The sequence below is a fragment of the Alligator sinensis genome, unplaced genomic scaffold (assembly GCF_000455745.1).
Source record: "Alligator sinensis unplaced genomic scaffold, ASM45574v1 scaffold379_1, whole genome shotgun sequence".
Lineage (NCBI taxonomy): Eukaryota > Metazoa > Chordata > Crocodylia > Alligatoridae > Alligator > Alligator sinensis.
The window spans coordinates 1,890,077-1,917,830 of NW_005842001.1; the positions used below are offsets into that span (position 1 = coordinate 1,890,077).

At 40.8% G+C, this 27,754-nt stretch overlaps 1 protein-coding gene across 5 annotated transcripts in view; it reads right to left on the reverse strand.

The window, feature by feature from the left end:
• FNDC3B (fibronectin type III domain containing 3B) overlaps window positions 1-27,754 on the reverse strand; it is a 354,529-nt gene that overhangs the window by 9,414 nt on the left and 317,361 nt on the right. For all 5 annotated transcript variants that reach the window (XM_025201761.1, XM_025201760.1, XM_025201762.1 and 2 more), the window contains 2 exons: window positions 13,088-13,254; window positions 9,687-9,814 (listed from right to left, as the gene is read on the reverse strand). In XM_025201761.1, coding sequence (XP_025057546.1) covers window positions 9,687-9,814; window positions 13,088-13,254 — 295 coding nt within the window. The remainder of the gene's footprint in view (window positions 1-9,686; window positions 9,815-13,087; window positions 13,255-27,754) is intronic.

Here is a 27,754-nt window from a genome sequence, read left to right on the forward strand (position 1 = left end):
CCCCCCCCCCATGCAAATATAGGATGCAGTATTAAACTATACTCTCTAGTTCAAAGCCTATTCAGCTTCTTGAAAACCTCTAATGAGGATTCTACAGCATACCCTGTGTAGCTTGTCCAATTCATCCAACGGTAAAGAAGTTTTCTGAGATTGTCTGAGGTTAAGAATGATGAAATGCACCAAGAGGAATGAGATATGGAATGCTAGCCAGGGACAAGGATATGACATTTGATTAGCACTCCTACTGCCCCCCAGCAAAGGGGCATTGAATCATTAAGCAGAGCCTTCATTTTTTTTGCACCTCGATAGATTTTTAAGACTAGTCTTGGAAGCTTTTTTCCATACAGAGGGATCACTTGGTAGGTAAGGTGATGTATGAGACTGGAGAACTGGCAGAAGGGAATGGTTAGCTCTCCACTCTCTCTCCCATACACACCTGAAATACTTCCCAAGTCCAGTTTCCTATGCATCCACGTTTTCTATTCAGGGGGAACACCCACCTTCATTAGCACGTTGGAAATAAAAAGTGGAGCCTACTGAATATACAGGTTGCAAATGATTCTGAATAGAAGGGTAACATTCTTCTGAGATTGATTAGCTGTGCTATTTTTAACTATTTCAATTATTTTACTCCTATTTACCGCATATTTCCTTGACTTGGATAATATTATACAGAAGACATAAATCACATGATAGAACAGGTATTTTAGATAAAGTTACTTTATTTTGGATAGCAGCACACAAGAGTGTTTTTGGAGAATATGCCATGTTTGTTCTACCCTCATTAAGATAATGCAGGAGCACAATAGCAGCCCAAAACCAGCAGGGTCCCCACAAGCACTTTTTATGTTCTTTAGAATTATAATTTAATACTTTTAGTATGCAACTGAAATGTTGTTATTCTACAGTCAATGAAAAAGGTTTCTGTATGGGCTCATATAAAGGTATTTCTGATTTTGGTACAGAAATGTATGGAGCACCACACTTACAGAGTATAAAGAATACCACATAGAATACCAAGAAACTTTGGCATAGTGCAAAAGCAAGTTGTGCCTTGGAACTACTGAGGAGAAGCAGCTATTTTTGATAATTCAGAACTTGACAACATTTAAACAAATTTCACAAGGTTAGAAAAATGCACTAGGGCCCTAGGACAAGACTGCATTCTATACTTCAAAGTCCTGTAGACCACAATAGAAATATCTGGAGTCTAATAAACAAGGGCAAGACCTATTCATAAACAAAAAGCAATATGGGATGGTGATCAAAGGAAAACCTGTCTGAATTTCTTTTTAGAAAACACGCTCATTCGTGAAAGTTTTATTTCTTCTAAAAGGGCCAACAGACCTCTTGCTAAGAAGCTCTGGATTCTTATTATTTCATTCTTATTATGTCCATTCTTAATTAGTTTTACCAACTCCATTGCCCAGATGGTCATAAACAAGCAAGGCTGTCCTTAAGAGCCTTAATATTTAACAAACCAGATAACAGTCTCACACACAACCGAAAATATTCATGAAGTCAGTCACACTGTAAACAAGTCTAATAAAAATGAATGAGTATTTCCTATCTCATTAAGCAAAGCTGTAGGGGAGGAAGAAAAAAAAGTCAGGAAAGGTAGCAATGGTGACAACTGTAGTGCATATAGATAGTGCTATTATATTGTATACTGACATCCAAGTATTCCAGGTTCAATTGAGTGACCTGACTTGCTATTTGAAACAAGAAAAATGAATCTCTGTTGATTACAAATTTACACAAATTAAATTCATCCTTAATATAACACAATGTTTTATGCAAATATAGATCCTGACACCCAAACATAACCACAGACATTCAAGATTCAAAAGAACAATTTAAGAACCTCAGTCTTTTACTGAACGAGCTTTAGTTCAAAGTTCCCCACCACCATTTTTCAGTGTGGCGACACTGATACATGAGACACTGGAGGCTGTTGAAGCGTGTTAATTCCCACACTCCAGCAGAATCAATTCTGCTCCGATGTGCTGGAGTTGCAGCACAGCGAAGCATGCTCCCTGCATGTGTATAGAAGCCCCATGTCCCCAATTCAGGTTGAAATAATCGAAGTGACAGACCTCCTATTACCTCTTTTTAGAGACTATACTACGTTCTAATCTATCATTTATTTTCCTCTCTCATAAACTGTATTATAGGGTTGCAAATTAGAACATTACACCAAAGACGCACTTCTGATGGCACATAATGAATAATCTTTGTCCCCCTAACTCCCAAGAGCCTTAGAGGTAGTATATTTTGCTTTTGGCCACAGCATGATCTCCCCTGCTTACAGCTGGTGTTGCTGCAGCCCAGGATTGTTAGGGTCCACCAGTCTGGTGCTCCCTCTAAATCAGCACTCAAGCTGGGAGCCCTGCTTACCCATTCCTAACTGTGCTACTGAAGAAACATCACCTCCTACCTCAATATCTCCAATTCCTGTAACCTGTTTATTTTAGTAACAGAATTCAAGTGCAAGACTTCAGAAAACGGTCGCATTGATGGCTCCTCAGTATCCAAGTACTTAAAGTAGGTGAATTACTGACCTGACCTGCAGAAGTGCTGAACCCCTAGCAACTGCTGTTGAACTCAGCTGACCCCTCAACGATTTTAAAAATCAGGACACTTTATTAAGAACCTAACTTTTGGCTTCTAGGCTTGGAAAACCTGGCCCATATTTCTATCACTATTGCACTACAGCTACTGAAGTACAAGCTGAATTCTCTTCTGCTTTGCACAGTTATCAAACTACTGACAGCTGAATTCCAAATACAGATTTATCGCAGCTGAGGCTGGAAGAGGCGGCAACAACAAGTTTTTGACTGTCAGCTCTCAAGCTGTTTGCAGCAGTTTACTTTTTTACTTGAAACAAAGCCAAATTGATAGGCAACATCATAAAGAATAAATGCAGGCCTTGCAGTGTCACTGACTGCCACTCTTCAAAGAATGACTGCTCTTTACATTCATTGAATAGGAATGATCCATTATCTTCCTGAAATGGGAAAAGTAAACGCTTCACTTCTACTGCATGGTTTTCAGGCACCCCAAGGAGCTCCAGGAAATAAAATGCTCTGGATAAAATTCTAACTGGAGAAGTACACAAATCCTTAGCCCCCTTCTACTTGCCAAGGGAGGGGAGAGCATGGTCACATAGGTTCCTGTCTAACTAGTTTGTCATACCCTCTGCCTCTATAGGCAAAGTAGACAAGAACTTGGCAGACCCAAGAATGAGAGACTGGCGAAGAGCGTACTGTTTCTTCCTTGGTTCCTTTTGCTTATGTCAGATCTGCCATGGAGACCAGCCCCAGCCGCGCTGGCAGGGCGCACGGCAGGGCAGAGGGGCTGCTCTGGAGCCGCTGGGATCTTGCAGCAGGAGTAGCTTGGTCCAGGGCCAGGGCAGAGCTGCGATCTGCAGCCTGCACGCTCTGGGCAGGGGCATGTACGCAGTGGATCACAGCTATGCCCCGGCTCCTTGCAGTGGTGACAATGTGGTCCAGAGCCGGGGCAGAGCTGCCACCCACTGCCTGCGTGCCTCTGCCCAGAGCATGCAGGCTGCAGATCATGGCTCTGCCCTGGCCCCGGACCAAGCTGCTCCCGCCGCAAGATCCCAGCAGCAGCAGAGCAGCCTCTCTGCCCTGCAGTGTGCCCCGCCAGTGTGGCTGGGGCCAGTCTCCATGGCAACCCCAGCCTTGTACTATCACAGTGCAGCTGCAGCTGGGGTCTCCATGTAAAGTGGCCCCAGCTATGCGGGCAGGGGCTGCTGGGAAATGGAGTACAGCTGCTGGCCAGATCTGCCATTTTGCCCACCCCTAACCTAGAGTAAGATTTTTTCCTAGTAATCTGAATACAGTGAAGTCACCCCGCCAATAGGAGTGTCTACCTCACAGGATGTTAATGCGTTCTTTCAAAGATAGGGTTTGGATACGCAATATGTTTACACCAAAGTAATCTGCCTTTACACCGGCTGTAGACACAGACTCTACAGCTTCCACATTTGTAAATCACTGTAATCTTGTGTAAAGTCACATCATAAAAAAAGTAGTAACTATATACCCATGTAAATTATACTAGTAGGATGTGCTGAAGTAGTACATAAGTAGTACATAAACTGCAGTGGCGTCTGCAGCTCTAATCAGTTTGCTCTTTGCTCAAGCTAAGGCAAGGCACAGTAAACTCTCTTTACCTATGGGGAGCAGGTGCTCTCAGCAGCTACAACCCTCAGGATTTAAATGAACAGCAATCCTACTTGGCACACTTCCTGAAATGCGTCTCTCTGGGGAGATATTTCATTCTGAGATGCAACCAAGCACTTGCAGCAATAGATCATAGTTAATGCTAATACCGAGTTCAAGTCTTAAAAGATTTCATAGAGCTACAACTGCCTAAAGGATAATGCTTTCTCTTATTATATCCCACTGATAATTTGCTTCACAGCCCATTTGCTCTATTGATCCTTGCTGCAAAAAACACTGGGCAGGAGCTGCAATGTCCCTGACACATTATAATGCAAGGCATCTAGTCCACTGAAGTAAATGGTGTTATTCACAAATCATAGAACTGTTCAAGATGAGGAAGGGAGGCAGAATTGATCCACTCTAATTCTTCATATGTGCTCTACTTTTGTCCTTGTGGCACAATAGACAGTACATTGAAGCAGAAGGGCCCTTAAATTGCCTAGGTAATTTTGGTGCTTAATAAAAAAAAAAATAATACTGAAGCAGCAGCAGCAGCAGGCTGCATGCTGCCTCCTCAGCGCAGGTTCCTGTATCTTCTTGACAGTCCATCTCGAATGCAACTTTATCTGTGGAAGTTGATTCTGTCAGCTTTAAGTACATGGAGTAGTAATCTATCAGCGGAGTTCATGGAGACTGTGTGTGGGATGATGTATCACTCAGAGCCCAGAAGAGACAAGGGGGAGGAAGAAAATTCCTTATTTACAACAACCATAACCTTTGAAAGTTCCAGATGAGGATGCCTACTTGTCCTAGTTGTATTCTGTTGATAGTCGAGTCTATCGTTTTGTTCAACCCTCTTTTTTGATTTTTAAAAGATGCAAATCTAAGATGACAAACTGAAGCAAAAACCGAAACCTAACCAACTCTTACTGTAAAAATGATCAGGATGATTTAAAACACAAGTGAATGCCATCCTATTTTGGAGCCCAGTGAATTTTTCATAATGTATATTTACCTGCATAGTAATGTTTTTATCAGAATTCCTGAGGGGCAACCCCCCCCCCCAAACATGTTAAATCTCAAACTTTCTCCCATTTGCTTAAATTGTGATCTTGCATACAGTTTCCCACAAGAATGAAGAGGTAACAAGCACTTTGCAGTCCAATTTGGTTTGTTCTATTCCAGCTGAAGGTGTCTCTGCATGAGTTCGTGTCCATGAGCTTTTTATCATCTTTTTTATTGAAAGTAAGTCCTTGAGATTAAAGTTAAATGAGCAAGGATGTTTTGGTCATCTGCTAGTTATGCTTACCTGAAATAAATCAATTGGCAGCAGCCAGACAGCTGCTACCCCATGGACTTATACCATGTTTTCCCAATTAAAATGTCCAGATCCTGCAAAATGAGTGATCTCCTGGCAACTGACAGGAATGCTGACTGGTGTCACAGGGAAACAGCTGTACTTTGGTTGGTTGAAAAAACAAACAGGTTTTATCACTTTAAAAAACTGTTATAAAACGTTTACTACTTGTCTGTTTCGAAGGTCGTTTTACAAAATAGATTTCTGTCACATCTTTATGCATATACCCCAATCCTGAATATTTCTCTGCTTCTATGATCATCCCCGGTAATAGTGTTCTTTAAACGAGAACTATAAAAAGTGCCATAATCAAGACTGAAGACCTCACTATGCTCCATAGACTTGACAAGCAAACCTTTACAGTCTGCCCTGTGTAAAGGGATGTGGATGACTCTGCTTCTTCCTTATGCCATGAGGGAGGGATAAACCATTGCAGACCACTTCCAGGTGCAAATTACTTCTCCCTCTGCTCTAGTTCAGCACACTGGAGAATGAAGACAAGGCTCTGACTATCCTTGCTCATCTGTGTGGGAGGGGAAGTAGTAATCTATTTAAGCAGGTAACCATGAAAACTGTCCTTGTTTCAGGGAGCTTATACTAATTAGAGAGTTTGCATTGGAAACAGTGATTCTTGGTCCCCAGCCCCAGGGGTGCATTACTGAGTTATGAGGACCACGCACACTTTGTGCGTGAGGAGGACTTGAGGGAAATCTTTCAATGGTGCTACTTCAGTTGCTTATACCAATAGCGGGAACACGAGTGTAGACCAGCAGCTGGCATGGTTGCCAGGCCAAAACAGCTTAATGCTTGCGCTAAAACTTTACTCAAGTGCCCACTGCACGGAAAGACCCTTGGAAATCCCATAACAATTCAAACTTAACATTTCTCTTTGAAGTCAGATTTCCAGCTTGCTTTTTTGCACCCAGAATCCTACTGTGTAGGGTAACTGACGGCTGGCTTAAAATAATCAGAATTTAGCTCAGTAGCAAGCACTTCCAAGGGGATTTGCTGGACTCTGCTCCAATACAACTCTGCAAGTTATTAGATCCCCTTAAATGAACACCAGAGATCAGATTCTTTGCTGGAATTCACAGCATGAGGCAGAAAACAGACTGCGTTGGGCTGGGGAGTCTTAGCAGTTGTAGAAATGGCATATTCCTACACCAGTCCCTTGCAGCGCGCACAGAATAGGTCACGTAAGAAATATTATCAAAGTGTGTTGTGCTCTGCCAGTCTGGTCTTGAACAAGGTCCCTTACGGACAACTAGCATAGTGTAGATAATAGCCAGTCTAAAAATGGTTTTACGTCTGCCTGGGCTGGTATAAAACCAGTCCCAGAACCAAAGGATTGATTACCAATGGTTCCTCTGGGCTCCCACCCTGACTCAGACTACATCCTGTAGGCTAGGGACAGAAATTGCACACAACCCAAACCTGTATGCGTGAACAAAAACCAGTTCAACCAGTTCTGTAACACAACAGAAGTTCGGTGCACATAAGCCACTTTCAAAATGTCCACCGAAACCACTTTAAGATAAACCTGGATGGATGTAGTATCAGACTTTACTGATTTAGGTTAAATCGGTTTATTGAACTTCTGTCCCAGATCCCCTCCAGATTCAAGTCAACTCACAGTGCCCCAGCATCCCAGAATGCTTTGCACTTCTCCTCGCAGGGTATGCAGGTTAGCCTTGGTTCAAGCTGTCTGCTCCAACCCAGCAGGAAGGCATGCTCTAGCAACCCCTGCCTCCTGACCTTGGCCAGTGCAGCATGCAGCTGCATCTCTGGAATCAAATATGAATGCCTGTTCACTTGCTTTATCAGTTCAATCTACGTAGCTTAGACCAACCTGCAAAGATTCAACTGATTCAGGCTCAGCCTTTCTGACTGTCTGTACTTAGCTGCAGAGCCTGGACACAGCCTAGAATCTGAGATCATTTAGGCAAGATGAACAAAAAGAAAAGTCTCTACAAAGCATACAGTCAGCTTCAAAGCTATAATTAATATAAAAACAAGATAAACAGAAATGGGGCCCATTACTTGTTACATTTATCACTTTGCCAACAGACCTTAAGTTCACTTAATGCTGTTACTGTTCTGTCTCCCACCTCCTATAGTATTCACAGTTCCTGGAAAACACATTGGGGGCTGCATATTAGCACCCAACAGTTCAGGTATGGTTGATTTCTATGGATGCTTTTAACAGTCTTCACTTCTATAGTGCCTTTCATCTGTGTATCTTGCAAGAAGTTTACAAAGCATTTCTTTATAATATGCCCCTGGAGTCAGAAGCAGTCACACATACCTAATGAATACTGCACTTACGAGAGTGAGTAAAACAGATTACTAATGTAAACTTAGAAAGCAAACAGCATTTGTGGTGAGGGTAAAGTGTTTTGAAGAGTGAAGTTGTTTTCTGATTCATTAAGGATGCAGAATGCACCCTCATTTGTTGCTTATTATTAGTCACTCATAATTACTTAATTCAAAGTTTCAAAATATCAGTTTGGGAACCTTTGCCGGGAGCTTTTTCCAGTGCGTCAGATGTGAGCACACCAACTGAACCCTCTAACCATCATTAAGAGCCTTAGCTTTCATGTTTGTTTTATTAATGAGAAATAAAAACCCTAAAACATAAAATGCCTGAAAGAGTTTTCTAATTTCTCTGCTTTCTTATACTTCTGTCTTTCAACTATAACAATTGAATGAATTGATTATCACAGAAACAAGAAGTTTCATACTATTCTCCATGAAGGTGATCAACACTATGGTTAATACTTACAAATACTCTATTATGCTGAGGCCACTTCAGAAAGGATGGTAGAATGGATGGCAGAATGAGGTAAACCATTGGTTAAGTGTAGTATAACACCAACAGTAGCACTGCTCTTGGGCAGTTTCCGGGCAGATGTCAAATCTTTGGCTTCAAACATTTGAAATGATCCAAATGTAATTTCTGTATATGGCTACATGCATTATTTTAAAAATAAAGAACGATAAAACATTCATTCTGCAGCAATGGGCAGAAAAGATGTGGAACAAATAACAGCATTTTCACAATGCAAATCCAGCCTACAGGTAGATCTGCATGGACTTTACTTACCTCATTTTTTAAATATTTTTGTCCATATGATAATGCAAGAATAAACCAATAGAACAAAGTAGACTGGATACCCTTGTGATGGGTAAGGTAGAAGACCTTAAATAGAATGGACTCACTGTTTGAATCCATTTTTTTAAGGCACAAGTTTTTCAAACTCTTGCATAGAATGTCTTGAAGTCTGCTATGGAAATCCAGCAACCGTTCAAGCAGGTCAGAACCGTGGCTTATCATGCCCATCACCTTGTCCCTAGCAACAGTCAGCACCAGCTGCTTTACGCAAAGCTGCAAAAAAACCCAAATGGTAGGAAGAAGTAGGGGAATCTGCTTCCCATCCCATGAAGGTCTCATTACAGTTCTTATTAATGATGAGCTATAATTATTCTACAGAGGAGCACAGAATCATGGAAAAGAACTTAAATGGGCCCTTATCTGTTTATTGGGAGAATATTATAAAACTTTAGTACATCAGCTACCAGCATAAACATTATATTAGTTTATGAGACCAGTTGGTCAATGCTGCTCCTCCTTGGTAAGTATAGGTCTGCATCACCCAACTCCTTGGGGCTTCCAGCTAAATGCTCTTTTCCACCCCACTGTCTTTGGTCTAGTTCTAAATCAAGGCCCCTTGAGGCAAAGGTGACAGGATACTTTCAATACAGAACTACATTTCTCTGGCCTGATATTCTGTTAAGCTCAGCAGTCAAGTGCAGATGGCTGGGTTTTTTTTGCTCATTTTTAATTTTGTTTTTAAGAAAGAATCAAGGACATACAGAATTATTTTAATGCTCATCCATGCTCATAAGTGTTAACAAACAATAGGAACTTTTTACTTTAATAAATATTAAATTGATATTTCCACGATTTTAGTCAGAATGGAAATGTAATAGATTTGCTTCCTCTGGTTTTCATGAAGTGAATAGGGAGTATACAGTATGCGATACTCTGATCCAACTCAAAGTACAGTGAAGGCGAATGTTAAACAAAAAAATCCCATCACATTATCAGTTAGTTATCTTAGCATCAGGCATTTTCCTACCTGTTTATATTCAGATTCTCTCCCAACCAGTACCTGCAGAACATAACTGATAGGGTCTCCTTTCATGGGCGGAACCACTTCCCAGGTGATTTCACAGGCATTTCCCTCTAGCTGCGTCACTCGAGGGGCTAGAAAAAACATGTATGCATCAGACATATACTACTGTAAAATGCATTATGAGAGAATTACCTTCCTGTTTTATACACCAATTACAAAATGCTTTTAGAAAGAGAACTGCAGGACTTCGCAGGGCTTGGTAAGCGATAAATGTGTTCCTATTGCCAAAATACTGTTAAGAAAACCGGAGGTCGAGGGAGTCTTTATTTTTTGTAAACTTGGGGCCTGTCCCTTTAATCTCAAAGGGAGTTTTGCCTGAGTAAGGGATGGAAGATGGGACACTTAGTTACAAAGTGAAATCTGAATTGGCTTCTGATGCCCTTTGAATTGACCTTCTGAGAGCAACAAGTAAGTATAAAAGAGACCAGATCCTTGCTCAGAACTATATGAACTACTGAAGCATGTATAGTGAAAGCTATGAACTTTGTAACTCAACTGAAATGGTATCTATTGTGCTTCCCAAGTAGAGAGTTATGAGATGATTGACTATGATTGCAAGAGCTAATTTTCATGAAATCCTGTAACACAGGACTGAGTACTCTTTTGGGCTAATAGAGTCATCTTCATGTCACAGCCCACTTGTGAGGACCCCAGAACATAGGCACAAGCTACAGATAATTGGAGTTTGAAATGGAAGGGAACAAAAGAGAAGACAAATACACATTTTTTTTTTGCTATATGAATTGAAGTTCAGATTCCACTGAGATCAGTGGGAGTCTTGCCATTGAGTTCAATACAGAATGGTTTTCATTCCACATTCTGGTTTCCTGAAGCTTTCAAATACTGGGATTAATATCTAAATAACACTTCACAGTTTGGTGGGGATCAGATTTGAACTTTCTGGTCCTATCGCAAAGTTTTCACTAGCATTTATGGAAAATTGATTCATCAGCAGCCAAAACCTGTCTACCTTGCAAAGTGGTCTTTCATCAGCTGAAAGCCAACAGATATTCTCTGCCCAATGAGAGCAAGATGGTAAGTCAACAGTCCACAGAGTTTTAATTGACTGCAATATGTTTACATGTACAACTGAGCATCTGTCCTGTGTGGATATCAAACCAACCAGCGGCAGACTACGAGAGTCTGCTGTTTGCCAGACAGGGAGTGAGCATGTGGCTGAAAAGTGAAACTGTGGAAGGATCTACAAACACATGTTGCAAAACACCTCAGCAAGTGGTTAATAAGTGCACATGCAAGGACACATGCATTTGAAAAACAACGTTTTACAGCCTTAGGGGCATCTAGAAACAGGACAAGCCATCAAAGAAACAGTTGTTGCTACATATGTTGCATTAATCCTAAATTCATTTGCCACCACCTAGAAGGCCACCTGTTTTAGACCAAAACAGTAATTCTCAACCAGGGTGACACAGCACCCTTCAGTACTGAGAAATCCTTTTAAGGATGCCACAGGGTGCAATGCAGTAGGAGCACTGTTACGTGTCAAAACCATTCTGTTATGCTCTGAGTGGTCTGCAACAGAAGAATTTCCAAATTATTTTTTCATAGTCACAAAAAAAAAGGTGAAAGTTAAATGCTGGTGTTTTCTGAGGGGTACCATGAATCTAAAACAAGTTAAGGACCCATGGACTAAAACCTAGGTCAGGAAAAAAAACTGTCCTCTTCTAAGTGGCTCTCGACACTTAAAGGTATCAAGAATGACCCATTTTGTTATCTTCTTGACAGGACACAATTCTCTGCTCTCTTATATTGCTTTCAGATTGCAGGGTTTGCTGCTATGGTTTGTGATGTATTGCTGCTATTATGCCTCCCACTCCTTCCCTTCCCCTATACAACCCAGTGTTTGTCAAATATCATAACTGCCTTATATGCAGCCCAGAATGTGAATCACATTTAATGAAAACTTAGGTAAGAAGGTCATTTTCCACTTAGTGAAACCCCCCCTCCCCAAAGAGCCTTGAGCCAATTATACAGTATGTCACAGCAAAATAAAGATGTCACTGTTGTATGTGCTAGCACAACAGTTCTCAACCTTTTTTGTACCAGGACACATTTGTAAACATCGATGGCCAGTCCTGACTCAGTGCCCCTCACTCCCAACCTGCTGCCCCCCACCCCCAGGCCCTCACCCTGCAGTGTATGGGGCAGATGAGGCCCCAAGCAGCCCCTCGCAGGCTGGAGCTCTGCCAGCCTGCAAATGAAAAGTCAGTTTCCCATTTTTTTCTCCTTTAAAGGAGAATCCATTTTTAAAAGTGTGTTTGTGACCCTTTCATATATTCTTGTGACCCACTTTTGGGTTGCAAGGCATGGGTTGAGGAATGCTGTGCTGGCATACCTGTGGAAGTGTCAATCTACCCACCCTGGGTAACAAACAACAACAGTGACGCTGCAGTAGGCTTTACCACACGTGTGTACTCAGGGTCCCTGGACAGTTTGCACTTTGGTTGCTACCATTAAACATTCAGTTTGTTATACAGTCAAAGGGCAAAAGTGGATAAGGAGAACTCTCCCCTGAACAAATATTGTTTACACTTAATTTTGTGCCAAATAAACACAGAAATCTGTTTAAAGTAATGCAACTATGGTAAATGTTAAAAAATCCTGGTGAAATCCTTGAAAAGGTACCCAATAGCCAAACGTTATGAATCAAGATATCAGCTGTATAGAAAAACAGTTAAAAGCCATATATAAATCTTCATTCATTGTATATGGACTTCACGGTTTCATTTCTGTTTAAATTAGCTCTCTCTCTACCTAATTTAAATGGAAATGAAACCGTGAAGTTTTCATATATATATATCTATATATATCTATATATATAGATACATATAAAATTAGAGGGACAGTGTTACCTAGAGCAAAACTATGGAATTTGGTTGTCACACTGCTTTTTTCCAAAGCAGAACTTCTTAAAATGCATCTAGGTATTGTCTTCCATCACATGCATGTGATATATCAATGAGAGTTTTAGGAATGGAAGGAAAACTAAACTCCTAAGCATTCAGGGAATGCTAATGTTTGAACACACACTACACAGCAACTTAAAAGGATATGAAATTCACTCCTTTCCAAGTATCCTACATGTACATATACATTCTAGCATCTCTTTAAAAAAAATTCTCCATTAGCCCACAGCAATGGTCCCTGTTTCTATAACAAAGTTACTATTAGTCTCAATGTTCCTATGTTTCTGTGGAATATGGGATTTATTACAGTTAACAAGGGACTGTCTTTGGAGACAACCATTCTCCTACTACAGTTTCCTCTTACTGGTCCATGGCAACACACAAACATGTATACATTATCTCCCTGCTACTACATACCTTTGATGGCAGGTGGGATAGATTTGGTGGTGCAGAAAGTGCACAGTTCTGAGAAAGGCCCTTCTCCAGCATCGTTGACTGCTTGTATTCTAAACGTGTAGCAAGTCGATTCTGTCAGTCTCTGTACCTTATACGTGTGACTTGGTCCTCTGTATATCGGAATAAACCTAGAAGCAAGTACAGACAGAACCAAATTACTTGTGCTTTGCTATAGTAATAGTCGTTCAGTTCATATAAGGGCTTTTCACACTCAGCCATCCTTACTGTAAACACCCGTAGATGAAGTCTTGTCAAAAAAAATAAAAATCAAACATAACTACAAAAGTTCAGTATGAAAACAACATATAACCAGTCTGCTATTAGATATTAAGACGATCCAAAGCTCAATATATCCTCTTCAAAAAATCCATAGCACTCCACCTGTATTTGGCAGGAACTTTAACGATGTTTGTTTGCTATTTATCTAATCAAAATGGATTCAAGCTTATTGTGATACGCTCCTTCAAGTGCAATATGTTGATGGAGTACTGCTAATTTACAGCTCCTAAAAAGCACAGAAGTGACCCAGAAAATCTTTGCTCACTTGCCTATTTTTTCCTTATGTAAAACAGCCCTTTGGGCCACCTTGCTTGCCATCTTGCTTGCCATAAAGATAGCTTTATTTATATCAGCTTATCAGGATGTCAAGTATTGGATGCCTAGATCAGATATTTCTCATAGATCTGAACACATCTTAGACAACACAAAAATAAATCATTCAAAAAGGAATCTGTGGAGGGATTATTGACTGTTATTATTGATTATTATTTAAGAAGAAGGAAGTGGAGAAAGCTTAAAGAGACAGGTATTAAAGGGAGGAAGTACCTGGAGGATAAAAGTAGGAAGCACACTGGAGCGGAGGCCAAAGAGGAGAATGGAGATAAAGTGCTTTGGAAGTGACTTCCAAAACACTGGCTCGGTAGGGCCAAGACACACAAGAAAACCCCTATATTTGACAGTGTAACACAGAAAATAATCAACCCTATTTAATCCCAAAAAGCAAATACAAGTTTCCAGCTGAAGAGAATCTGAGGTCTGCTTTAAACTGCTGTGTTGAACAGGTGCATTTCAGTAACAGTCATGGCAGACAATAGGGAACAAGAGCACACAGTGCATAAAAGGAAGCGCTCAGTATCGTGCTTCAAAGGAAGCTTCGACCCTTTGCTACTTCATGCATTTGTCATTCAGCATCAGTGTAAAGTTTCAAATGGTTAAGACAGATCCCATTGTCCCAAGGTAATGGGACAACTGTTAAAGAACTCAATTGTTTGAAATAGATTTGGTATATGACAGCTGAAAATTTGAAACTGCTGTGGTGTGCACATAGACACAAAGGGTTTCTTAGTCGCACTGTGCATCCCAACCAGAGGATGAGCTCTGGGAAGTACAGGGATTGGTGGAGCTAGTAGCTGGGTGTGCCAGAGTACCTGTGTTGTGTGCCTGCTACTGTGGTGATACAGATTCCTCATTCTCCAACTGGGGTGGGTATTCCCTGGAGCCAAGGGGCATCTCCCCCAGTGCAGGCTGGACTACAACAATCACACAATCTTCCCCTTCATATATGGGTAAAAGATGCCAAAAGTAAGGTTTGGGAGTAGCATTAAGAAGTGATCCAGGAAAGCACTTGGATGTGTTGCACTCCAAACAGTTTGCATTTTGGCTGATGACTCACCAAATCTTGCTGCACTTTGGCTCTAATCCCTTCCCCCCGTAGGTTAGAGAGCCCTCAGCATTCCTATTTGCAATTTTTGATTGTGAAAAGAGAAGGTCCTGCAAGTGTTCCTGCAGAAGTGCATCTGCAATGATTTTTATGACATGTGCCAAGTCTTTACCCAGCCCATAACAGCTTTAGTCAGTCATGCAGGGAACAGGCCGAATTCCACGCAACTCAGGTCACAAGGCACTGATGGCACTTGCCAAACTGATAGCGAAACAAGCAGAGGTCCAACGGGATACTGAATTTTGTTTGTTTGCAAAGAACGCCTGGATAATTTTAATTCAAGCCTATATTTGTCCACTGAAGATTGCAGATAATTGGCAGTGAGAAAGAGGATCCTATATATGTGTTGAAATGATTGGCTTTTGTAATTTCACCCAACTATGTTTAATTCTTGGACTACTCTGGAAAACTCATAGGGAGGTTAACCTCCACGTAAAAGTGGGTTTCTACTAAGGTTTTAAATCAGAATGTCAGTAGTTGTTCCAATTCTATTTCTTGCTTCCATTTCTATTCTGAATTTCCTGGAGTGCTCCTTCTTCCGTTTCCCCTTTGTCATTTAGAAACCAACACAATCATTCCAGTCACTCCTTTCTCCATCCCTGCTCTGTTCTTCTTTTATGTCTCTCTCTCTCAAGAAACATCTGTCACAGAAAGCAAAAAGCATTCCAGGAAAAGCTGGCATCCTTGATGCAACGCACCAGGCTGTAATGGCAGCACATTTAAACCTTTGATATGTTACCATCTTTTCTTATGAAGATGACTATTCCAATCCTAGAAGAAAAAGGCTGCTTATTAAGTCAATCAAATTAAATTACCGCTCAAAACTACAATGCCAATAATGGATCTTAATTATATTGGAAGATGCATACTGTGATTTAAGAAATGAAAACGTTTCATCTTGATTTACAAACATTTAAGCTTCAAAACACAGCTGACTTTGGTAATCATGTGGAAATCTATTTGAGCATGCAGCAGCCACTTTCTATTCCTGGAAAAGTTAAATTACAAGTAAAAGCAGCATGTTTTTCATACAATGCCAAAGATTCTGGGGACCACAATCTGTACTCCTTACTGAAGCAGAACACCTACACTGAGCCTTATATATCAGGAATCATACAACAAACATGGTATACTGCAGGGATTGGTAACTTATGGCCTGCCAGTTAGATCTGGCTGGCGAAGCTGGGGGTCTCTGGTGGCATTTTTGTGGTGGCCTTTGCCCATGTAGCAGCTGGATGGCAAGGAAAAGTGATGGCAGCTGTTGGGGCACTGGTGACTGCGACTGCGGTAGCGCAAGCCAAGCTGGAAGTGACACGCTCAGAGTTAAGCTCTGTTAACCGAAACAATCAATCACTGATTGATCAAGGGAAGATTAACTCTTTTCCATAGGATTATTGGAAGTTAATTCTTAAAATGTAGAGTTCTTATCCCCTCTGTTTCTTCTCCCTCGTGAGCTTCACGCCACCTCCAGCAGAAATCCAACCCTCATCAGCTCCTGTCTCTGCTACTCGTGCAAAACCTCACATGCCTCTTTCCACACGGCTTATTAAAGAGAACCCAATTTTGAGCTCATTTTCAGTTCCCCCATCTTCTTCTACCTTCTACCCACACATCAGTCTGTCCTTTGACTACCTAGAGATGCTTGCTAAACATCTCCCCATCTCAAATGGCTATATAGCACTATAAACCAAATATCACTATGAAAACTCAAGATCAAAGGTCGGCAGCTTTTTGGTCAGAGTGCCAAAAACACCCACAACCTCGACTTGTAAGATCGCTGGCGTGCCAGGGGCGGATGGTGGGGGAGCTGTGAGGGGCCCATCCTTACTGTGGTACAGCTGCAGCCCCTTCCCTGCCGTCTGCCCCGAGGAGCACGTCAAGCAAAATGCCTTCGCGTGCCATGCTCTGGCACCAATGCTAGGAGTTGCCTACCCCTGCTCTAGATACCACTATAAACCAGCCTATACCAAATCTACCCTTGTTTTTCTCTTGTGTATGAAGACTTCACATTCAAATAAATGCACTTTAAATGGTTTGTTTGGTTTTTTTAAATAATACCTTACACATGGCAACAATTTTCTTAAAAATTTACGGTGGTTAATGAGTCAGCCAGGAGAGGTGAGAAGCTCATGCAAGCACATGATCCTACAGGGTCTTTTCAGCTCATTCCCCCTGCGTGACTCCTCGCAGCAATGAGTCGTTTGCTTTTGTTTCTTCTCCGCGCTCCTCTCCCCGCACAAAAATGTCACAAAATGAACTTGTTAACCCAAAGCATTAGAAATCCCAGCAAAATGTGCTCACTGCCTGAAGGCTCTTCCCCCCACCCACTTCGTTGTCATGCGAGAATTAATGACTGGAGTGAACTGATGATACAAGTTCTCTGGATATCAGTAACGCATGTTTCTCGGAAAAATACTTGCGTATATAATTCCTATAGGCTAAGTTATGAACAATGCCTTATAGGGATTTAAAAATGGTCTGAAACAACATAACCACCAAATCCCACCCTTTGGAAAATGTGTGGATTTAAATGACAATGAAAAATGGTCCAGTTTCTCAGAACACTTGTGGGAACCCAAAAATTGGTGGATGAGGCTTGGGAAGCTTCCAATGTTGTGAGAATCACCCCCCTCAATTTGTAAGGGAACAGATGGTGCAGTTTAACATTAGTCTTTCTTTCTGTGCAGATGACCAGCTTTTCTGGCATTTTGTTCAGAAGTTCAAAAGAAATTCCAACGATGTTCACCGTGGCAAGGTCAATACAGCATGGAGGAGTGAACCCTAGATATTAGGGCTACTTTTTAACAGGGTGTCATACTCCCCTTAAATGCACAACAGGACATGAAAAGTAAAGTGACTTTCTGTGGAAATGTTTCCTAGAGAACTTTTCTCTCTTCTCTTACTCTAGTTGCTTTTATTATTCCTTGCTCAGGGTACGCTACTGTCAAATACAGAAATAATGCATTTATTTATAGATGGGGGGCAAGAGAGAGAGAACGGAGTGTCCTAGAAAGCTTGTTTGGGAGAGACCGTTGCTGTCATCAATACCCTTTTATCCTCAGTAAGGATCTTCTTGGAAATGGTTTGCATGTCACAGCTATTTTATTCCCTCGACTTCAAGCCCACCCTCCAATTAAACACAGGATTATGAACGTGCCTCAACTCTACCTTCATTCACTAGTTCTAAACGTACATCAATCAGCTGGCTCTGCTCTTTTCAAACTCTTTCAAGTTTTGTTTAGATTTTGGAAACACGTTTTGTTCTCCCAACAATTTCATTTAAAAGAAAAATCTCATGTGCACAGCACTAAGAAAGACAGCAAATCTTGAGTAAAAGTACAATGGCATAAATAGGAACCTGAATGATTCCCTTCTGTCATGCTGAAAAATGTGGCGATCTGTGACTCCATTAGGCTACAAAGGAATCATTAATATACCAATGATTTAACCTGGTGACCTGAGGCTTTTCTCTCCACAACACAGGCAACTGTATAATTTAAAACCAAGGTTCATACATTTCATGAATCAACAGCTGTTAATATTATTATCTGAACAGTAAAAATGTCCTTGTTTTTTGTGCTCAATTATGGCCTCCACCTCCTATCTATTTTTTTACAATCGCTCTTCTACCGTGTTTACAGAACACATCAAACCCGCATCTGTTTATGTGATTTTCTTCCCCCACCAGCAGTTCCGCACACTATGAGGCAGCACCCAGGAAAGTAGGAGCTGCAAAACAGGAATATAATTCATCGAAGGAGTTAAAGAACATCAAGTTCTTTGCAGTGCTTGAACTGGAAAAACAGAAGGCTGAGTCCTCAGGTAGTGCAAGTGGGTGCAGTGTAGCTGCAGTGATTACACCCACCGAGATCTGACTCCCAAAACAATGAAACGGTCCTGCTTTTATGCTGCCAGTGTGAAGTCCTTCTTTAAGGACACTTTGCATCATGATGCTCACACCCAAATCCTGCTCCCATCATACTTCAAACAGGCTTAACCCTTTTCACATCTCCTCCTGCTGATGTGAAGAAGTGCAATTTGTCTCTCCTAAGACAATGGGACAGATGTATCAGACATGATTCACTCTCATGGAAGGGAAGCAGAAGACAGCATGTCAGCAATAAAGAGCAACTTCAGCTTTGCACTTTATGCTCTGGAAGTGCCCTAAGAGCAGAAGCTGGCTGGGAAACATGCTGAATCAGTAATGCACCTGGCATCCTCGTCACCAGCAGCAGAACTATGGGTGGGCAATCAGGGCACGAAGCCCAGGTGCCAACTTGGAAGGCGGTTCCAGACTGGAGCTGTTGCCACAGTGAACCCAGTTTGCTGCTGCCCTTGCTACCACAGCTGGCCATGACATAGGCTGTTCTTTAAAACACACCCCTGCTAATCACATCTCTCTCCCCTCTCAATAAGTCCCAGATGGATTCATGCATGACAATCTTAAACATTAGACTGGCCAACAATCTGATCAGTAACAATTTAAGAATAGAAGTCACCACATTACATAAAAGAGATTTCCTCCCAACAGTTCTGTCTGAGTTCACAGTCTAATTGTTTTTTAAACATTTGGCTCCTAAAGAAAACCCTGAGGTCAGCAGCGGATTAACTACAAATACATTTTAAAACTTAATTTGGGCTGGTATCATCAGCGCTATATACTATTCCTGAAGAAAATAGTTCCCCCATCTGACCGGAGTGAATCCAACACTACACTTTCAATTCTGGTAGTACTCTTGTGCTCTAATTTAATCAGCAAAATAAAACAGCCTAAAAGACTAACTTCCTTCTTAAATGACCCCATGAAAAATATCACACCTTATTCAAATAGGCAGGTATATCAAACATACTGTTCTAGCTGCCTACTGTGAAGTCCTTTTTCCTTCAATGGTTTAGTTTTTCCTAAAACTAAATTAAAAGTGTAAAGGCGGAGTTTCCTTTCTTCTGCTTTGTAATTCATTGCGTTTTGGGTGGAAAAACCCAATAATGTGTAGGGCATCAATATCAATAGGCTGTAAAGAGCTCATCCATGCTGCCAAAAGCATCAGCTCTAACTTGCATTCACTAAATCACCCTTTCAGGTGCAGCTGAATGGGACACCAGTGTGATCCATATTAACTATGAACAACAGCAAGTTGTAATATCCTGCAAAAGGATAGCCCCAGGGGAGGATTCACCCTATCGAATGATGGCCTATTAGAATTAACATCCTCCCTTGTGGCTTGAGCTGTTTGAAGGACCTTTGGATTACAGCTCATAACATAATAAAAAGTCCGCAGGCAGAAGCTGATGTGGTGCAATGACACAAAGCATCATCTAATTGCCTCAGAACATAACTTTCCAAGCTAGCTCCTTTAGGACTCTTAGTTCCTTTAGGATTGCTCTGTATGGGCTGCCTGACAAAGACACTTGCAGTTTCTCTCTTATGCTGCACCTTCTTTCCCACAGGCTGAGATCCCATACAAACACCCATGCTTCTGGAAACTGCTAAAGAGGATGCAAACCCTACCTTGGACACTTCCTAAAGACTCAGCCCTTTACATGGAGGATATAGTAAGGAATATAGTATGGGTTCCAAATATTTTCAGTTCATCAATTACTGGAATAAAGATGGAATTATGATCAAAATATAAACATAGTTTAATTGATGTTACAAAAACAGAGCATAGTGTTGATGGTCTCTGGGCCACAATGAAAGCCATTGGAATCCCCAGTGTAATTATTTGAATGGTATAGACCCATGCTTGCAGGTAAAAAGAAAAAAATACAGTAAGAACTAGGAACAAAATCTCTGCTTATCCATACAGGATAAGGCAGGGAGATGCACTGTCCCTGGCACTTGTGTGACTATGGAAAAAAAATAGCGCAATCACTACCAAATTCTCAGGATGGGGTGAATTCAATCAGTCTGCACCAACTTGCTAATGATTTCACTATCAAAAGAGAGACAGAAAATATGGTGCAGAGGATGTTTGGGATTTTGAAAGAAGAGGCCAAGAAAATGGAATACAATCAAAATAAAACCAAATGCATGGTTGTAAGTTGACAAGAAGATCTCGGGTAAGGTATATAGCAGTTGGTAACAACAGATATCAATACATTAGCCAGTTTAAACAATGAGAATTATTAATAACTAACAACAGTATGATAAATTTAAGACAGGGGCACACAGTAGAAATGCTAATTACTTTATATAAATGAACTTTTAGCTCCAAACAACTGAGAAAAAGACGACCGGGGACACTGGTCCCTGAAAACTTGTCTAAGTCTATCCCAACTATATAGATGGTCAAATAAAAGATATCACTCATAAAAGTCCTTGCTCTCACATTTTTATTGGACCATCACAGCTACAACATTACCTCAACACTACTGAAAAAGACCACATTACAGACATATAAGGCCATTTAATAACGCCTATTGTAAATGGATGCAAAACCTCATTCAGCACCGAGAAGGAAAACAGACAATTTCTTATCTTTGGAATAAAAAACTGAGATGAATTTTTGATAAGTAAGGGAGAACAATGCATCAGGAAGAAGATTTAATAAGGAGTTGTGGAAGGTCAAAGAACCAAATACACTAAGCATAGTGGAATCCTAATGATTGGTGGGCAGACATATAGGTAGGATAGCATAAGACAAATCAGCCAAACCCATCTTGAAAGGCCATTCCTAGAGTGCTTGATCTCTTGGGCAATTGAGAAAATGGAAGGGTAATACTGAACATAACCCATAATTACCAGTGATGGGGAAAATATGTGCTTGACATAAAGAGGTGGAACAAAATTTTCCAACCACAGGCCTCCAGGTTAAGTACAGACACTTAAAAAGCCTGAGGCTGAACTGATTCAGTCTTTGCAAATTAGTCTAAGATACAAAGATTGAACCAATAAGCAAATGAACATTCACTTTTGATTCTGGAAATGCAGCCACATGCCTGCAGTGGCTCAAGCCAGAAGCCAGGGGTGCGCTAGAGCACAGCTCTCTGGAATGGGCTGTGTGTTTGCTTCCTCTTCCTGCTGCCCCTGAGGTCTCTGGGATTTGCAGTCCACACTCACAATGACAGGACTCTGCAGGGTTGCTCATCATTTCCTCTTCCTGCTTCCCAGGTGCCTCTGGGATTTGTAGTCTACAGTTGCTGCCAGCACTAAGTAAGCAGAGCAGGACAGCTCTGTACTTAGGGGAAGAGACATTTAACCCCCATCCCTGGCCAAGGGGGGCCAGTGAGCCAGCTAGTGAGCAGAGGGGCAGGGCCAGCCCTGCTCTCTGGAGCACACAGCCCAGCCCAGCCCAGGGCTGCAAAATGCTGGGATGCCGGGGGACTGTGATTTAACTTGAACCAGGAAGGGGTCTAGGACAGAAGTTTCATAAACTGGTTTGACTTCAATCTGTTAAGTCTGATACTGCATTCAACCAGGTTTATCTTAAACCAGTTTCAATCTTTCTGGAACTAGTTTATGTGCACAGAACTTCTATTCTGTTATAGGTTTAGACCAATTTCTGATCACTTAAACTGGTTGAGATGTGTAACTTCTGTCCCTAGCCCCAGCATTTAGAGAGCCAGGGAGTATTAAAGTACTAAGTAAACAGTCCATTTGGTCAACAGTAACCTGATTTGTGATGCTGAAGGACTAATTAAAAAGAAAAAAAAAAAAAAAAAAAAAAAAGTTAAAAACAGACATTCTTTCATTTCACTAACAACATTTGGAAACATTCAAGACTCATAATAATACAGAGGTTGATTTTCAACTGTCACTCTCAATACTGGTAATCATTTTTCTAACATGATAGCAACTGATAGTTTTATAAGCCTTTAATTAAATCTCGTTAGCATGCCATGTTCATACTCATGAGCTGAAATGATATTGTTCCATGGTTTGGATCAACAACCTCATTCAGAAAGCCAAGCTGGTCTCTACTAACAGGGCCAACACAAGGATTTTTGCTGCCTTAGGCAAGAGCCTGAGCCCAACAGAGTGCTGGCTTCCTCCCCGCCCAGAGCACCATTTTTGCTGCCCCCTATAATTTGCCACCTGAGGCAGCTGGCTGTGCTGCCTATATAGTTATGCTGACCCACCTAGGACACCAGTATCCATGGAGTGAAGTTAGCGCTAACTGAAATAAAGATAACTCTAGGTCTGAATCTGCCTGATTTGCCCCTCACACTGCTCTTGAACGTGAATGTATCTGAATAAAACATTGATATGAACAAGATAGTACTGAGAGAAGCAGAGACACCAACTTTCATTGTCACAGTAGGTTCTTTTCTCATTTAAACCTCGGTGCACCAGCACACTCAGTTGTACTGTTACAGTATGTAACAGACGCAGGCTGCGCAACGTAAGAAAAATCTGTGCCTGGACATGCATTTTTATTGGATTTGGTGGTGGAAATTTAATAAATGTGGGAGTTTCAAAGACTCCCACTGGGAAAAGCAATTAGGACTTCTAAAATAGAGGGCATCTTATTTCAGGCTTTTTACACACCTTTCTTCTCCTCTCACATTCTCTCAAAGTGAGGCACCCAATGGTAATACACATGTACTGTAAAACGTTCACAAATAATCTAGAAAAGAAAAAGAAACCAGTCCTTGATCTGTGAGCCTTCATAAATTTTACATTTGAAAAGCACCCAGCACAGCAGGGTCTCAGTCTTGAGTGGAGCTTTTGGATGTACTTGTACTGGGAATAAGAGACACAACTTGGTTCAGTGAATCATTACATAACCAGAACCAGGTGTCTTCCACTTTAAAGGCTTTCTGAATGTTAACTTCCTATTTAGTTTAGGTAGTGCAGGATAAACAGCAAAATGCCATATGCCTCAGTCCTAATTATGAATTTCCTTTCATCATCATCTTTCCCAATCCGGAGAACTACTCATGCAAATTTTTAGCATGAATATGTTAATGCAACTATTTTTATATTTTTTAAATAGAATTTTACAACCCAAGAGGCTGGATGTAAATCAGTCATTGGTGTTAAAATGGGTGCAAATTGTCTTGATTAGATTTAGAGTGTAAACACTTTTCTAATTAGACAGCCTGAAACCTGTAGTAACTGGATAATGATTGTATTAGTCATAAAACACAGGGATTATGTCTAGCTATTCATCCTTCTGTACATGTCTATGGCTATAATATTTCTATTCACCTCATGCACACTAAGATAAAATATTTAAGTTTTATTTTAAAGCTCATATACTGGCTATTCTCTAGTGGAGAGAGGTAGTTAGCTGCATTAGTCTGAAGTCAGGCAGAATCCAGGGCAGATCTGCACCTTTGTAGTCTAACTAAAGTTTTTAAAGTTTCGATGTCTAGGAACAGCCCCTTTTCTAATCACTGCCTTCTATTTAGCAGCTCTGCTTCCTGCAGTCCTTTACAGCATCTGATGAAGTAAGCTGCTGCTGAGGAAAGCTTATGCTATACATCTCTGATTTAGTCTATAAAAGGTGCAAGTCTTCTACTCCCTAGTGGACAAAGATCTTGCATGTACACCAGAAACTACCAAAGTGCCTCACTTACAATGGTGTACACTTTTAAAATCAGATAGAGAAAATGAAGTGGATAGTTATACAAAAAAATCAATTTGCAGGAAGTCAGCGTAGCCTTGTTCTACCTGACTAGGACACAGGGGAAAATCAGAAGAAAGCTGTGACAGCTTTAAACAATTAGGAAGACACCAGAATACATCCAGGCAGGAAAGATGCTGCTTTCCAAGCTTCAGCCCCTCTTAAGAAAAGCTGAACGTAGCTGCATCTCTCCTGTGCTCTTGTCATAGATTTTTAAAAGGCCATCTGTTTGAATTCATACATGTCCCAGGAACCCTCCTTTCTGGGAAGGCTAGTGCTTCAAGTCTCTTCCACTTTGATAAACATGAGCATAGGTCTTTGTAATGATCCCACCCTCCCCCCTTTCCTTTGTAACAAGCTTTTTTATGAACAGTGAAATACCTGACACAGACATTGAAAGTACCATTCCTCAGCAGCTGCGTTAGCACTTATTGACATAAAAAGGGCAATTTGCATTTCTCAGGTATCATTTTAGACATCTCTGTATCATTTATACTTGCTTTATGTTTTGACAGTTTTCTTTATCAGTTTAATAACTAGGAATTTGAAAGAACACTGAGACTAGAGAATAACCATGAGGTCTGCCCACATCCACCAGCTTGCTCTCTGTATGTGGACAGATGTTAACGATTTAGCTACACTGGCATAAGCTGTTCTGATATATCTGTGGCCCCCTCTACATGTGCAGATAAAGGTGCAATTGGATCTGATGCAAGATCCACACAATCACGCCTCCTGCCATGCCACACGCGTATGCTTGTGGGATTGTACATTAGATGCAATTGCGCCTTATTGCCGGTGAAACAGAAGCCTCATCATGGGCTCCCACACGTGCATCTAGGACAGTTTCATACCTGACAGGGCTGCAAGACCCTGCTACACATGCAAATTAAAGCTCTCTCAGCCCCAGCTGCATTGCACCAAGAGCCCACTCAGGCACAAGACTCTCGGTCCTGGTTGCACATGTTGGCAAAGCCATTTCATGCACACCCAACCTTGGGGATTGCAGTACCTGTGATCCCCCAGGCCCAGGGGTTTTGCCCTGGGTATGATGCACCCCTGTGGCTGAGAGCCCTGTCACAGGGCTGGGAGACCCTGCTACACATGCAAATTAAAGCTCAATAGCAACCCGCTACATAGTATGCATTTTTGAGGTCTAACTTTATAGCTGGTTGAAGCTTTTTATCATGCGATAAATACTTTGCACATGTAGCTGGTCTTAAGGTAACTGCACAATTAAACAGTTAATTTCACAATGCCTGTAATATCAGTCATCTGTGCCAGCAGAAGTGGATCAAAACTGGTGCAATATTAAACCTGTTTTCTTATGTTTTAAAGTTACAGCTATTTAGTTCAATTTCTGTGATTGTGAATGGACAAATGTAATAGTTAAATTGAAACAGCCGATGGCAAATTCTCCATCCACTCCTAAAAGGTTTAAAGTTAGATCTGTGTACAGCTTCTAAGTATACTGGGTTGCTACTCCAAGTAGCACTTTTGTTAGGTGGAGCAAAAGATTACAATAGCTCTTTCCCCCCCTTAACCACACAAATGGCACCTGTTCACAAGTCTTACTGCTTGCATTTGAAGTATAACATAGCATCATAAGAAAATGTTCAGGAGAAGCACCAGACCGCCTGAAGTAAATGGGCAGAACTCCTACTGACTTTAACAGGGGAAGGATCTGGCCATAGACCAATTACCACAATGAAGCATGTCTCTTTTGTGAGAGATCTAGATTCCAGGCCCCTTAGCAAAAGAGGTATTTAGACAACAGTAACATTTTATTTACAGTTATAATTACAGTGGTTAGGTGAATGCTCTTTTATGTGGAATTACTCATTTTTCATTTCTTAAAGATTATATACTCCTTAGGCAGAGCAAACGTGCAATCTAGTTATGCACACCGACAAATAATAGATATGAATAATTTCTGTATGTTTTTAAAATAAATATTACATTATTCTACTTACTCAATGCTCAAGGCTATAACTCATTTATTCATGATATTGCTCACAATAAATTCATTACAATTTACACTATCCGTTAATACCTCATCTTTTAGTTCAATTGGTCCAGTCTGTCTCCTTGTAAGTCTACAGACCTTTGTTCAAGAATTGGATCAACATTTTTAACCAATCCTTGCCAATTATTCTCTTTTAAAACTTGTCTATATTAGTCTAGAGGATTTCACTATCTAAACGCAGGTATAAAATGCACATGTATTGTTTCATATATTACTGGAAAAAAGTACCCAGAGAAATAAGTAAGTGTTCTGCAATTAATGAATTTGCTAATTCTCTTATTTCAACACTAGATCATGTAAGCCTTTTATGCAACTAGGGAAAAGAATAATTTGCTGTAGGAACCGCTGCAAAAACTAATAACTAGCAGTTAAAAAAAAAGAAAATCAAAGCACTGCTACAATCAGGTTACATTTTTTGGACTTGGGGTAAAAAATCTACAGAATTTTGGGAAAAGGACTATGCTGATCAACATAGTGTTCTTGCCATAACTAAGTTAGAGCTGTGTACAAACAAATCAAGTTTATTTTTTTAAAACAAATCTTATATGCCTACATACTTAAAGGCCAACTGCTCCCAATTTCCACGAAGTACTATGCTTAGTAAAAGCACACTTTTCCTTATTTCCACTGAAGGCTGCCCACAATCTAAAGGACAAGAGACACTAATCTGATCTTCCTAAATGTCACACAATGGACAGCAAATGAGAGATGTAGCAGGCACATTTGTGATGTGCACACCTTCAAAAGCCTCTACATTAATCAGTGCCAGAAGATTTCCAAGCATCTTGTTTCATCGAGTCTTGCAATCAATGAAACATTTACTCTATCCAACTTACCTCTCCTGCTTCATTTTTGCTATGGTGTATTTAGAACAATACTTAATGAATGACAACGAGCAAGAGCACTGGTTATTAATGTATGATAAATATAATTTATTTTTAATGACCATCAAAAACAAGTTTTTACTAAGGCTCAGAATCTGGGCCACCATTTTTTCAGTTTTTGTACCAGTTTTGCTTTCCTACACGTTACTTCATCTGTCAAACCAAATGCTTCAATGACCTTAAATTATTTTGTGCTGGTGACCCTCACAAGCAAGCAATCTCACAGTAAGCAAACTGTATGCAGGCATGCACTGTGGATGAGAAAGGCATAACAGTGAAATAAGGAGTTCACTTTCAAGCATCCAGAGGACCAATAATAGTTATTTTCCTCTCAGAAGAAGAGGATTTTATGGTTCTGCAGAGGGGACAAGAAGCAGTATTTTTTAAAAGGCTGTTCATGTGAGCAAGTCAATCCCCAGCCTCAGGGGT